This window comes from Giraffa tippelskirchi, chromosome 8, assembly GCF_054371585.1.
Source record: "Giraffa tippelskirchi isolate mGirTip1 chromosome 8, T2T-mGirTip1v1.2.pri, whole genome shotgun sequence".
In the NCBI taxonomy this organism is placed as follows: domain Eukaryota; kingdom Metazoa; phylum Chordata; class Mammalia; order Artiodactyla; family Giraffidae; genus Giraffa; species Giraffa tippelskirchi.
Window position 1 is genome coordinate 117,645,322 of NC_137282.1, and position 14,131 is coordinate 117,659,452.

Sequence of the window (14,131 nt, forward strand, 5' to 3'; positions counted from 1 at the left end):
TTTCAGAGTCTTCTTGCATTCATTTTATATTAATACTTAATGTTCAGGATTTTCAGCTTACTTAATAAGAGGAATAGGGAGAAGTGATTCTGCTCCATCTTTCCTGGAATCAAAAGTTCAGCCTTCCTAACAGATGATAATGCTTTTTTCCCTGAGTAATTCTGAATAACTATCCTCACCTGGAGTAATGAGAGGAGCAGCACAGAACAAAATCTTGAGACACATCTATTCTTCCAAAGAAGCCAAAGTGTCCCTGCCCAGGGGTCTCTGCTGCCTGGTATGCCCACCGTTTACTAGTTGAGGAGCAAGAAGGGAATATTAGTAACAGTAGATCCAGGGAAAAGGGAGATTTATGAAAAGAGCAAAGCTATTTAGGAGTGATTTATCAGCTTTTTTTAACTCCACTACAGCCCACACTTCAGTGGATAATAAATAGGAAAAGGAATATGCTTTTGAAAGGGAGTTTGAAAGGTTCACCATTAAAGTGTTATATACTTTTTCCCCCAGAACTTCCCTACCCAAGGCAATGATTAAATAAAGGAAAAAGAATCGCTTCCTTTGTTTGTTGTGGGTTTTATTTAGATCTTTACTTATTTGGACCTGTAAATTCTCACTTTTGGTTAAAGTGTCATAAATCTCTATGTAATGACTACAAAACCAGTTTGTAAAGATGACTAATGTGAGCAAAAGGTGACATCAGTGGTCATTAAAGACCAAAGTTACCTAACCATCAAGGTAATGAATAATGTTAAATGTTAATCTTCTTGTTCTATGGCTATTTCTTGGTTGAACAAACAGGTCTCTCTTACGTTTGATGATTGATATGCCTGGAGCTGGTTGTACTATATAGCTTTTTGAAGATCTGCCTTTTCTTCTACTTTTGGTATCTATTAACTTAAGCTGCTAGCTGGCCTCTTTACCACAAGAGCTCTTTTGGCAATACGAGTATTGAACTGGTTGTTATGAGCTTTCTTATTATGACAAATATCCAGGCTTCTAAAGAACTGATCTCTTTTGTGAAATGTACCTTCCACTTCTGGCATGTTTTGCTCATGTATTTTGACCTTCTCTGCGTCTGGTAGCTTCTGTTCCTTGTCGTTCTGCTCATGGTTTATTTGCGTGGGCTTCCCTTGTAGAGGTCCCTCCTTCTGCTGATGGAGTTCATCAAGCAGGTCTACTCTCTGCTCTAAGATTTGGCATTCATTCTCCAGCAAGGCTGCAATCAAATGCAATGAGTATGTGTCTCGTTTCAGTCTCCTCACTTGTTCCTCCAGCTCTTGCTTAGCTGACTCATTGTTTGTTTGCGTTGGGGAATGGGCGCCATTATTTTTAGGAGTTCTGATGTCACTCTGGGATTTCTGATAGGATTTTATTAGCTCGCTGAGCTCGGTATGTTGCACACTCCAGTGTTCTGCTTCCTGTAGTAACTGCTCCATGTTGTTCCTCAGTCTGATATTTTCTTCTTGAATGTGAGGGAATCCATGCTTTGCTTTTTCCTTACTTAGCTGAGTTTCAGGAAGGGCTTTTTGTCCTTTCGAACAATTTACCAAATCCCTTGAAGAGTCTTGCACTGTGTCCTCAGAGTTCTGGTTGTCCAACTTTATCTCCTGTTTCTTTGCATTCTCTTTTTTCCCTAGGTCCAAACTAGCAAGCAGTTTTTTCACTAGTACTTTATTTATTTCATCAAGTTCTATGATTTTTTCTCTAAGTTCTGACACCTCAGACATATTGGTTTCCTTAAAAGATTCTTTTGTTTCTGTGACCTTCTGTTCATAACTTGTCACATGTTCAACAATATCTTTAATTTCTTTTAAGAGGCTTTCAAACTTCTTTGCAATTCGCTGTTCAATTGCTTCATGGTCACTACTTTTTAGGGAAGGGAGAGAACTGCAAGAAGCTGGGGGAAGTGATCCAATTTCAAGTAAGGCAATCAGAATCCTAGGGTCCAAAGACGCTTCACTGAGATCAGGAGGCTTAAGTGTTTTGGAGGGGGTGGGCAGTTCCATCTCAGCTGAATGTGTGCAGCTGATGACCAGGTCACGAGTGAAGTAGAAAACCTTAGCGATTCCAGGAAGGAGAGGTGGTGGTCCTCTGTGCAAATGGGTAGAAAATGTGGAACTAAGCAGAACTCAGAGACCAGAGTTAAGGTCTGAAATCAGGAAGATGATGTTTAGGTGAAAGGTAACATCTCACATGACCTAAGAGGAAGGAGGGTGGGAAAGGGGACTAGGAGCTAGGGCTCCATTTCTCTTCTTCCAGGCTTCTGGTCTTTATTCCCTGACCCTAGCAACCAGGTCTTTATTCTGTCACTGCACCATTGTGGCCTGTCTCTAGATTCTGTCTCCTTTGGGTCACAACAGAAGTTTCTTAAACTCCCACCTGTTGACTCAAGACCAACCTAGAGCTACTCCCCACTCCAGGAAGATCTCTACACCAGTCTTTCCCTTCCTTTCTATTTTTTTTTTTGGGGGGGGAGTGTGTTATTCATCTCATTCAGTGACTTTCCCCTTATCCCCACCATACACAACCTGTTCTCAACTGTGGTATGTGTTTGTACCACTTAAGTGCATGGCTGAGAGAAGTTGTCCCTGGTGATGGTCCCTGTTCTTTCATAGCGCCTGGAGCCCTTATTGCTCCCCTTCTAGGAGAGGTGCTTCTGCAAAAGAAAAGTAATCCTTACAAAATAGAACACAAAAAATGCTTCAGTCTTTCTGTGATTTTAGGGAAATAATGTTAGGAATAGCTCCATTAAAAAATATTCTACTCTAATCAGAGAATATCTGAATGTTTTTTAACAACACAATTACAAATTGAGAATTTCTTGACTTTGAATGCAGGCATCCTTTAAGACAAGCTTAGTAAGCTTGCTTCTGAATCATTTACATCAGGTGTTATAGAACTTTAATTACTTTTTACAAGAACTTTTTAAAAATAGCATAATTTATCTAAAGTATTGAAACAGTTAAATCCTGTAGTGGCTTATAGAAAAGCAATTGAGTATTAAGTCAAGTGCAGGCTTCCCTGGCAGCTCAGCTGGAAAAGAATCCTGCAATGTGGGAGACCTGGTTTCGATCCCTGGGTTGGGAAGATCCCTTGGTTGGGAAGACCCCTTGAAGAAGGGAACAGCTACCCACTCCAGTATTCTGGCCTGGAGAATTCCATGGACAGAGGAGCCTGGTGGGCTACACTCCATGGGGTCACAAAGAGCAGAGTCAGACATGACTGATCGACTTTCACTTGCAAACCAAGGGCACTCTTGTCTCTTTGTCCTTAGGAGTCAGGGCCTTGAGCATATTAAGTTCAAAGAAAATGTTCCTCAAGTGAGACTTTTTTCTTGGCCTTCAATATCTTGCTAGTAGGCACTTTACTAACTAGAAGTTTGCCTCCGGTCTCAAGGGAAAACTCATTATTTAGCAGGTTTTTTTTTCTTTCTTTCTTTCTTTCTTTCACAGCTCCCAACTCACTTTGACTTAGTTGTCTTGAGTGTAAAGCTCATCCTCCAGCTAGCTGGGCTCAGGGCCATCGCCTTATAACTATCCACAGATGCAGTTGGGTTGGTCTTTTTTTTTTTTTACTTGAAGAAGGAAACACTTTTCTAACCCACACAATGATACCACAGAGGCTAGAGACTGCCCTTATGCTTTAAATCCATCTCAAAGGTCCAACTTTGGTTGATGTTTTGATGTTTTCCCTTTGACTCAAGTCATTATTTAAAATACATTTTAATAAATCTCCAGGGCAAGGAAACTTTTTTCCTGATCTGGTAATTAATTTCTAGCTTTATTGTGTTGTAATTGGAACATATAACATTTCTTCTACTTTTGAAATTGACATTTTCTCACTGGCTTGATAGATTATCAGTGTTCATGTATATTTTATGGATACTTGAAAGAAACTGAATTCTCTGTTTTCTTCTTATGCTTGCAACTTTTTTATGCTTTTGGACATAAATCTGATATTACCTGAGTTTCTGGAAATGGGTTTGAAGGTAGCTTGGTCAAGATATGACTGACTTTTAAAAACTGCACAGCATGAAAGTTGCAAGTTAAGTTTTATCTGGGGCAAAATGAGGACTATAGTCAGGAAACAGCATTTAAGATAGCTTTGAGAAACTGCTGGGGTGGGGGTTCAGTATATAGGTGATTTTGGTGAAAGGGGAATCCGTGCAACCAAGCACATATTTTTTTGCAGAAAGTTTCTGCTAGTCTCACGAACGTTACTAGTCAAGAGGAGTAGTCGTCACCACTAAAAGCATTTTAATGCTTTTCTAGATACGAAGAGACATAAGAATTTGGATAAAAAAGCTGGTTCCTGAAAATATCTATCTGAAGACCTGTTCTGCCTATTGTCCCAGAGCACAGAGTGCCTCATTTCTGGTCTCCACCTTGATTTCCTTTCAGGGGATGTTTAAAGTTAGCAGATGCAGTAGCACATGATTTAATGCTTACAGAGGTAGATGGCAAGTGCCAATTTGTAGTTGGCAATAACATGAGAATTCTCTTTTTATCAAAAGGAAATTTACATATTTCCTTCCTTCCTACAAATACAATGAATTTCAAGTTGAATTGCTGTTATATTTCTGTTAATTTTACTGAAATGTGAGTTTATTGTAGATGCTAAAAAACCCACCAGAATGGCCTTTTCTTTATTGACCCATAATCCCAGTGGATAACTATGAAAGTTAAACACTTTTGGATTTTCTTACAATTGGTATTTACTAAATGTCCTTAACTTAATGACTTAAAAAAAAAAAGAAATGTGAAAGAGAAAAAAACTATTAGAGAGAAAGCTTGCATAAAATTTTCTCTCTTTTTAAAACCACTTTGTCTTAATAGAAATAGAAATCATATCAAAGGATACATTACATCAACATACCTTATTTCTGGTGATGTTAACCTTGGTAACTTCATCAAGTGATATCTGATGAATTAAACTACTATGAAGTTACTGTCTTTCCCTTTATAACTAACAAAAGTCCTGGGGAGGATGTTTTTAGACTAGGAAATCATTCTGTTTCTCTTCAAACTATTGCATATACAATATAATTTTAGAATCCAGAAGTGAATCTTGCTGTTGTTGTTTAGTTACTATGTCATGTCTGACTCTTTTGCAACCCAATGGACTGTAGCCTGCCAGGCTCTTCTGTCTATGGGATTTCCCAGGTAAGAATACTGTAGTAGGTTACCATTTTCTTCTCCAGGGCATCTACCTGGACCAAGGATCAAACCTGTGTTTCTTGCATTGCAGACAGATTCTTTACCACTGAGCCACCATTTTGTTTGCAGTAATTCAGTTCAGTTCAGTCACTCAGTCATCTTCTACTCTTCGTGACCCCCTGGACTGCAGCACGCCAGGCTTCCTTGTCCATCACTGACTCCTGGAGCTTACTCAAACTCATGTCCATTGAGTTGGTGATGTCATCCAACCATCTCATCCTCTGTCATCCCCTTCTCCTCCTGCCCTCAATCCTTCCCAGCATCAGGGTCTTTTCAAATGAGTCAGTTCTTCGAATCAGGTGGCCAAAGTATTGGAGTTTCAGCTTCAGCATCAGTCCTTCCAATGAATATTCAGGACTGATTTCCTTTAGGATGGACTGGTTGGATCTCCTTGCAGTCCAGGAGACTCTCAAGAGTCTTCTCCAACACCACAGTTCAAAAGCATCAATTCTTCAGCGCTCAGTCTTCTTTATAGTCCAACTCTCACATCCATACATGACTACTGGAAAAACCATCGCTTTGACGAGATGGACTTTGTTGGCAAAGTAATGTCTCTGCTTTTTAATATGCTGTCTAGATTGGTCATAACTTTTCTTCCAAGGAGCAAGTGTCTTTTAATTTCATGGCTGTGGTCACCATCTGCAGTGATTTTGGAGCCCAAGAAAATAAAGTCTGTCACTGTTTCCACTGTTTCCCCATCTATTTGCCATGAAATGATGTGACCAGATGCCATGATCTTAGTTTTCTGAATGTTGAGTTTTAAGTCAACTTCACTCTTCTCTTTCACTTTCATCAAGAGGCTGTTTAGTTCTTCTTCACTTTCTGCCATAAGGGTGGTGTCATCTGCATACCTGAGGTTATTGATATTTCTCCTGGCAATCTTGATTCCAGCTTGTGCTTCCTCCAGTCCAGCATTTCTCATGATGTACTCTGCATATAAGTTAAATAAGCAGGGTGACAATATACAGCCTTGATGTATTCCTTTTCCTATTTGGAACCAGTCTGTTGTTCAATGTCCAGTTCTAACTGTTGCTTCTTGACCTGCATACAGATTTCTGAGGAGGCAGGTCCGGTGGTCTGGTATGCCCATCTCTTTCAGAATTTTCCACAGTTTGTTGTGATCCACATAGTCAACAGATTTGGCACAGTCAGTAAAGCAGAAGTTGATGTTTTTCTGAAACTCTCTTGCTTTTTTGATGATCCAACGGATGTTGGCAATTTGATCTCTGGTTCCTCTGCCTTTTCTAAATCCAGCTTGAACATATGGAAGTTCACGGTTCACATACTGTTTCAGCCTGGCTTGGAGAATTTTGAGCATTACTTTACTAGCATGTGAGATGAGTGCAATTGTGCGGTAGTTTGAGCATTCTTTGGCATTACCTTTCTTTGGGATTGGAATGAAGACTGACCTTTTCCAGTCTTTTAGACACTGCTGAGTTTTCCAGATTTGCTGGCATACTGAGTGAAGCACTTTCACAGCCTCATCTTTTAGGATTTGAAATAGCTCAATTGGAATTGCATCACCTCCACTAGCTTTGTTTGTAGTGATGCTTCCTAAGGCCCACTTGACTTCTCATTCCAGGATTACAGTGGTAATCTAATGGTGATTTTCCATTTCTCTCATTCCTCTCATATTTATTGATTAGAATTAATTTATAAAAAATATCTGTCTTTTTTTCCTGTATTTACTCATCCATTTTATTCATTCATTCATTCACCTATGTATTTATATACATATGGGCTCACAGATACTTATTTTATTTGTGTGTACTTGTGTGTTAGTCACCCAGTTGTGTCTAACTCTTTGCAACCCCATGGACTGTAGCCCATCAGGCTCCTCTGTCCATGGAATTCTCCAGGCAAGAATACTGGAGTTGGTAGCCATTCCCTTTTCCAGGGGATCTTCCTGATCCAGGGATCGAAGCTACATTTCCTGCATGGCAGGCAGATTCTTTAAGATCTGAGCCACCAGGGCAGAATACTGTCATTTTCTTACTCAACTATGTGTCAATAATTTTACATAATGGATTTTTTGGTATAATGAGTATATTTTTATTTTGTGTAATTGTTCTACTTGCTCAATAGTTTTTGTTCTGTTTTTTAACCAAAGCGTAATGTCTCAGTAATGATGGCTATTCAAAGCTTAGGGTCTTTATATTTACAAGGCAGTCTATGTAGGATGAGATTTTAAACATAACAACCTATATGACTGCTTTTATAGGTATTATTGCGTGTATGCGGAGAAGGCAATGGAACCCCACTCCAGTGTTCTTGCCTGGGGAATCCCAGGGACGGGCGAGCCTGGTGGGCTGCCGTCTGTGGGGTCGCACAGAGTCGGACACGAATGAAGCGACTTAGCAGCAGCAGCAGCAGCAGCATTGCGTGTATGTAGCCATTTTGGAGGAGAAATTTTCTGAAAGTGCGAAATTTTATTCAAACAAGCAAAATACAAACGTAGCTGGAGAGTCTGTTAGCCCTTTTCCTCCGTCTGTCGTCTTCTCTGAGACCACCAGGTGGTGGTGTGGGCTTCTAAAATTACCATATAGCATCCTTGCCTTTCCCCGGGTCCTCCAATCTACCAACCGCCTCCCCCTCCTTTTTAAATATGGAACTCTAGAATGCGTGGAACGATAAAGATATTCTCATCCACGGTCTTACTTTTTCAGAGTTAGAGAGTGGCGATTCTTAAGTGGCTTGCCCGGAGAGTTACAGCTAGTTACGATGAGAGCTGAAATTAGAGGCCAAACCTGCTGCCTTAACTCCTTAAACTCGCCCTGGAAGCCATAGTCAGTTTCTGCCCAGTATTATGTATATAGAAAAAGGTTATGTGGAAGAACAGGTTTTCACAGCTGCTGAGACCGCCTTGTTTTACAAGGATGTTGGCGACCAAACCCACATAATGCAAATGGCATTTTGACTGAGGAAAATGTGACCAGAGAGACTTGCAAGACTCTAGCCTTGTTCCATTTCCTTTAGAAGCCGTATTCCATTATTGGCTAATTCAGTGTTGGCAGCGACTTTACAGAACAAAACTGCTGTAAATAATGGAGTGGCTGTATGCAGGAAAAAATTTAACAGAAAACGTGCAAAACAGCCCTCTGGTGGGCGGGAAGACAGCCCCTACCCCCACCTCCATCAGCCGCCACACCTCTCTGCTGCCCTAGAAACTGTGCTCCTGACCTGCTCCGCCCCCTTCCCTGGATAGAGCACCCTCTGGACAGACAGAATCTTCTGAGATTCACATTCGGGTTTTGGGACAACAAGGGGACGTGAGGAGTTTTTCTTCTGTATGCTATATTTTGGCTACACATACGTCTTTAACGCAGGAGCCCAGGGGTAGACAAATGAAGATTGAGGTAATCAATGTTGCACCTTTTTTCTTCAGTGGTGACTTACTTCTCTTTTACGTTTCTTCATCCTTCCCAATCCTCCGACCTGATCTGTGTAACTCTTATCTTGGATACTCAAGTAGTAGGAATATTTCAGAGGTTGGGGGTGGGAGGGGAGGGGAGAAATCCACAACAAAGTGTTCTTGCTCTGATGGAATTTTTTAAGTGCAAAACTTACACTCTGAAAACTATAATGTATTGTTGAAAGAAATTAAAGCTATAAATAAGTGGAAAACATTTCATGGGGATGGATTTGAAGACTTGATATTGTTAAGATAGCAATACTCCCCAGACTGATCCACAGACTCAACACAATCTCCATCAAAATCCCAGATGCCTCTTTTGCAGAAATTAACATATTGATTTCAAAATGCTGATCTTGAAAAAGAAAGACAAAGCAAGAGGACTTATATGACCTGATATCAAGACTTATTCTTAAGATGTAGGAATCAAGATAGTGTGGTATTGGTGAAGGGATAGACACATAGATCAATGGAACAAAATAGAAAGCTCAGAGATAGATTCACACACTTTTTTATCAAAGACAGAAAGGCAATTCACCAAATGGTGCTGAATAAACTGGACACTCATATGCAAAAAAGCATTCTTGACACTCACACCTTACAAAAAAGAAAACAACTCTAAATGGATTTTATCTTAAGTGTAAAAACACAAAACTAAAATTTGTAGAAGAAAACATAGGAGAAAATCTGTGACCTCATATTTGGTGATTAGCTTTTGGATATGACACCATAGCATAATCCACAAAAGGAATGTTTGATAAATTGGAATTTCTCAAAATTAAAATAATTCATTCAGTGAAAGATACTGTTGGAGTGAATGAAATAAAGAACTACAGACTGGGAAAAAGTATTTGTAAATCACATATGCAATGAAGTATTTGTATCCAGAATATGTTAAAAACTCTTAAAACTCAACAATAAGAAAACAAAAAGCTCAATTTTAAAACTGGACAAAATATCTGAACAGAACATTTCACTGAAGAAGATATATGGATGGCAAATATACCATCAGTATAAAAAGATGCTTAATATAATTTGTCACTAGGGAAGGCAAATTGCAAAAGAATGAGCTGCCGTGACATACCATTTGAATATTTAAAAAACAAAAATCAGACAACCCTGACAATACCAAATGCTGTCAAAGATTTGGAACGAGAGCTGTGGGAAGGCAAACATGGTACAGGCACTTTGGAAGACAGCTTCTTATAAAGTTAAACATGGACTTACCATACGAACTAGTAACCATGCTACCAGGCATTTACCCAACTGAACTGAAAACTTATGCATACACAAAAAACTGAATGTGAGTGTTTTTAGCAGCTTTATTCATAATCCCCCAAAATTGGGAGCCACCAAGATATCCCTCAATAGGTGAATAGATGAACAAATTGTGGTATACATGATGGAAAACTGCTCAACAAGAAAAAAGAAACATGATATTCATCCATGCAAAAAATGGATAAATCTCAAGTACCCCTTACTAAGTTGAAAGAACCAGACTGGAAGGGCTACATAATGAATGATTCTATTCATGAGGCATTCTGGAAAAGGCAAAACTGTAGGAATGGGGAAAAAAAGATCAGTGGTTTCGAGGAGAAGGGGTTAACTAGGCAAAGCACAGAGTATTCTCTGGAGTGATAGAACTCACATGTATGATACTGGAATGATAGATATCTGATTCTGCATTTCTCAAAGCCTACTAGCACAAAAAGTGAATTGTATAATTTTTTTTTCTAAGTTAACTGGGAGGTTAGAGGGGGGAAGTGGAGATTGTGACCATGCTTAATGACTAACCTCCAAAGAGTAGACTATGGAAAAGGGAGCAAAACTTTATAGTGAAGAAACCTGGCAAACACTATCTGAACCCATTAATGTCATCAGTGTTGAGTCATGTCAATCTCATGTACCCCTGATGTTAATTTCAATCACTGAAATTAACATCACCGATAGTGGGACAAATAAAATTTTCTGTGCCTCCAGGATGCACTGAGACACACACAACCACCACGTCTCTGGTATTTGTGGCTAGAAATGCATAATCTGAATCTAAACATGAGAAAACATCAGATAAACAAAAAGTGAGGGACATTCTAGGAAGTAAATGGGCTATGCGCTACAAAAAACTCGAGGTCATGAAAGCAAAGAAAGACTGGGATCTGCTTAAAGGGGATTAAAGAGACATGACAACTAAATGGGACATGTGATCCTGGACTGGATCTTGACATGAAAAAAAAAAATAACATTTAAAGGACATGAACTTAAATTTGAATATAGTTTCTAGGTTGAAACCCGGGCATCAGTACTTTTTAAAGTTCCCAGTAGATTTCTATGTGCAGCCAAGTTTGAGGACCATTAAAGTCCTTCCCCAGGTTTTTTTTTTCTTAATGAATAGGTTCATTTAAGTTTTTATTTATATATTTTAAAATAAAAATTGTATATATATTTAAGGTGTACATCATGATGATTTGATATACACAGTGAAATAACTACTGCAGTTCAGGCTGATTAACATATCATCTCACATAATTAGCATTTCGTCCAGTGAGTGCACTTGATATCTATTCTTTTAGCATATTTTCAGGTTTGATACAGTATTATTAAATATAGTTGTCATGCCTGTACATTAGATCTTTAGACTTATTTGCCCTGGTTTCAGTTAGAACTCAATGCTAGCCCAATTAGACCGAGCCGTTTCCAGCTCCTGCATATGGTGTTTGAGGATTCCTAGGCTACTCTGAAGACAGATTGTCAAGATGAAATGCTAGAAACCTAATATTGGCATGCTTGTACAGTAATTGATCAGAATAATGATTATATAACTACATTAAAAGAATTGCAGAAGACTTGAATGATGTAAATAATTAATCTTCCTTTACCATGATGTTTCTTGGTCATCAATTCTGCCTTTTTTCTTAATTTTTAAAGACAAGCTTCTATTTCTAAAGCAAAAGGGGCAGTGAAATCGATCCAAGAATAAAGTTAAGAAGAACCCGAGTAGCTTGTCTCTAGGTGTCAGATTTCAGCTGTCTTGCAGATCAGGATGCTGGGCCTCTTCACCTCCTGAAAGACCAGACTTTTTACCAGCTATATTGCACCATTTACATCTCTGCAAAATAAAAAGGAACACTGAATCCTTACCCATCCTCCAGCTAAAGCCTCACCTCTCTTATCTTTCCAAGTGAAGGGCTGAACACTGTTTCCTCACTCCTACTCACTCTTCATACTGTTCATGGGTTCTCATGGCAAGATGGTTAGATAGCATCACTGACTCAATGGACAAGAATTTGAACAAACTTTGGGAGAGAGTGAAGGATGGGGAAACCTGACGTGCTACAGTCCATGGCGTCACAACTTAGCTACTGGACAATAACAACTCACTCTTCAAACCACTAGAATCTGCCTTCTTGCCCTAGGACAGAGCTTACTGTTCTTACTGAGATTTCATCGTTTTTCTTGAATAAATGCTTTTTAGATTCTTGCAAGCCTTTGGTTAACTTCCAGAGTTCTAAAATTTTGATTTTGACTTGTTTTTTTGCCAGTGATCTTGTTGCTTACATGGAGGAGTGCATTTTCAGAGGTCTTTATTCTACCATCCTTAATCTAAAACCACTCACCATCTTCCCCTTGAACCCCAAACTGCCCTTCCTGCTTGGTTTCTTATCTCCTTAAATGATACCCACAGAGTTTCATAAACCAGAAATCTAGAAATTATCTTTGACTCCCTTCACCCCTCTCCCTTCCTCCCTCCCTCCTTGGATCCAATCAAACACCAAATCCCAATCATTCTGCTTTCTAAACCTCTCTCAAGCTCATCTCTTTCTTCTCAACCTCACCCTTATTACCAAGATCCCATTACCATTTCCTCTCACTTTAATCCCTGCCTCTAATGGGTTTCCTTCCCACTGCATTTGTGCTCAGTTGTTCAGTCATATCTGACTCTTTGTGACCCCATGGACTGTCATCCTCCAGGCTCCTCAGTCCATGGAATTCTCCAGGCAAAAATATTGGAGAGGGTTGCCATTCCCACTCTATAGCCTCCATTATACTACACACATATGGGTCATTTAAAAATGCAGAATAGTGAAGGATAAAAGTTTGGACTTGGGACTCAAGTTGACATAGACTCATAGGCCAGTTTTACTATTCACTAGCTCTGGGTCTTTGGGCAAATGACTTATCCACTCTGTGACTCAGTTTCCTCATCTGTAAAACTGAAATAACATTGATTCTTAACTCATAGAATATTTATGAGGATCAAGTAAGAAAATCCCAGTATTTATTACATCGACTGACATCTAGTAAGGACTTAGCATATGATAGTAATATTATAAGACTAAATTTCCAACTTTAAATGTGACCTGTAATGTACAGTAGCATCTGGCAGGTGTTTACACTTCCATCATCTTCACTTGTCACTCCTGCTTACCCCATTGGAGCCATTAGAAATTTCATTTTCTTGTATATATGAGAACATAGGGTGTCCTTTCTCCGTTCTCAGCTCTGAGCCTTCAGACATGTAGTTCTCTAGGCCTGAAACCTGCTGTTTCCCTAACACAGCAAACATGCTTCTGGCTCAGCACCTTGGCATGGCTATACCCTCTGCCTCGGAGGATCTTTCCCGGATCTTGACACGGCTCACTCCCTTTCTCTACTCATGTCTCTACCCAAATGTCCTCTCCCCACGCAGCCTTCCATGATCGCCGTATGTAAGCTGGTGCTCCCTCTTTATCCTTTGTGGTCCTATCCCTCCCTGGCATTTCCTGATCAATTTCTTTTATTATCTACATGTTTTCTTGGTTAAAATGTAAGCTGTACGTGCTAAGTCACTTCAGTCATGTCTGACCCTTTGTGATGCTATGGACCGTAGCCCACAAGGCTCCTCTGTTCATGGTATGTCATGTCTGACTCTTTGTGATGCTATGGACCATAGCCCACAAGGCTCCTCTGTTCATGGTATTCTTCAGGCAAGGATACTGGAGTGGGTTGCCATTTCCTCCTTCAGGGTCTCTTCTCCACCCAGGGATCAAACTGGTGTCTCTTAAGTCTCCTGTATTGGCAAGCAGATTCTTTACCACAAGCACCATCTGGGAAGCCCGTAAGCTCTACAAAGGCAAGATTTTTGTCTTGTTCTTTATTGTATTTCTGACATTTATAAAATCCATGACTCATGAAAGATACTTAAAATATTTGTGGAATGAATGATTATGTGTGAGATCATGATGAGTTTCCCTGATAAGACTTACTGATGAAGCTATACCAAGATGCAGATAAGAAATAGATAACTAGTTCAGATATCTGAAATGGCCTCCTAGTGTCAGCTGTAGGACCACTGACAGCAAAAGTTCACTTTAACAGATCTATACCATTAAGACAAGAATAAGAGATTCCAGGTGGACGTAAGAGCAGTACAATAGAGGCTTTCACTAGTTTCAATAAGTAAGTCAAAAGACCGTTCTTGGATTAGTAATTTTCTCTTTGAAAGTTTCTATAATTATGGTATTCC

General features: G+C 39.5%; 1 protein-coding gene and 1 long non-coding RNA gene across 2 annotated transcripts; both read right to left on the bottom strand.

The window, feature by feature from the left end:
• Window positions 1-557: 557 nt before the first annotated feature.
• On the bottom strand, window positions 558-6,268 carry SPZ1 (spermatogenic leucine zipper 1). The gene has a single exon (XM_081521449.1). The coding sequence runs from the start codon at window positions 2,004-2,006 to the stop codon at window positions 891-893; it is 1,116 nt and encodes a 371-aa protein (XP_081377575.1). The 5' UTR covers window positions 2,007-6,268; the 3' UTR covers window positions 558-890.
• Window positions 6,269-11,477: 5,209 nt separating this feature from the next.
• Window positions 11,478-13,434, bottom strand: LOC145518046 (uncharacterized). Its single transcript, XR_014062556.1, has 2 exons — window positions 13,055-13,434; window positions 11,478-11,734 (listed from the first exon to the last, which is right to left on the bottom strand). It is a non-coding gene; the product is annotated as an uncharacterized LOC145518046 (long non-coding RNA).
• Between the last annotated feature and the right edge of the window lie 697 nt (window positions 13,435-14,131).

Excerpts from the sequence above, each read along its gene's own strand:
- SPZ1 (XM_081521449.1), bottom strand. The coding sequence starts at position 2,006 with ATGGAACTGCCCACCCCCTCCAAAACACTTAAGCCTCCTGATCTCAGT.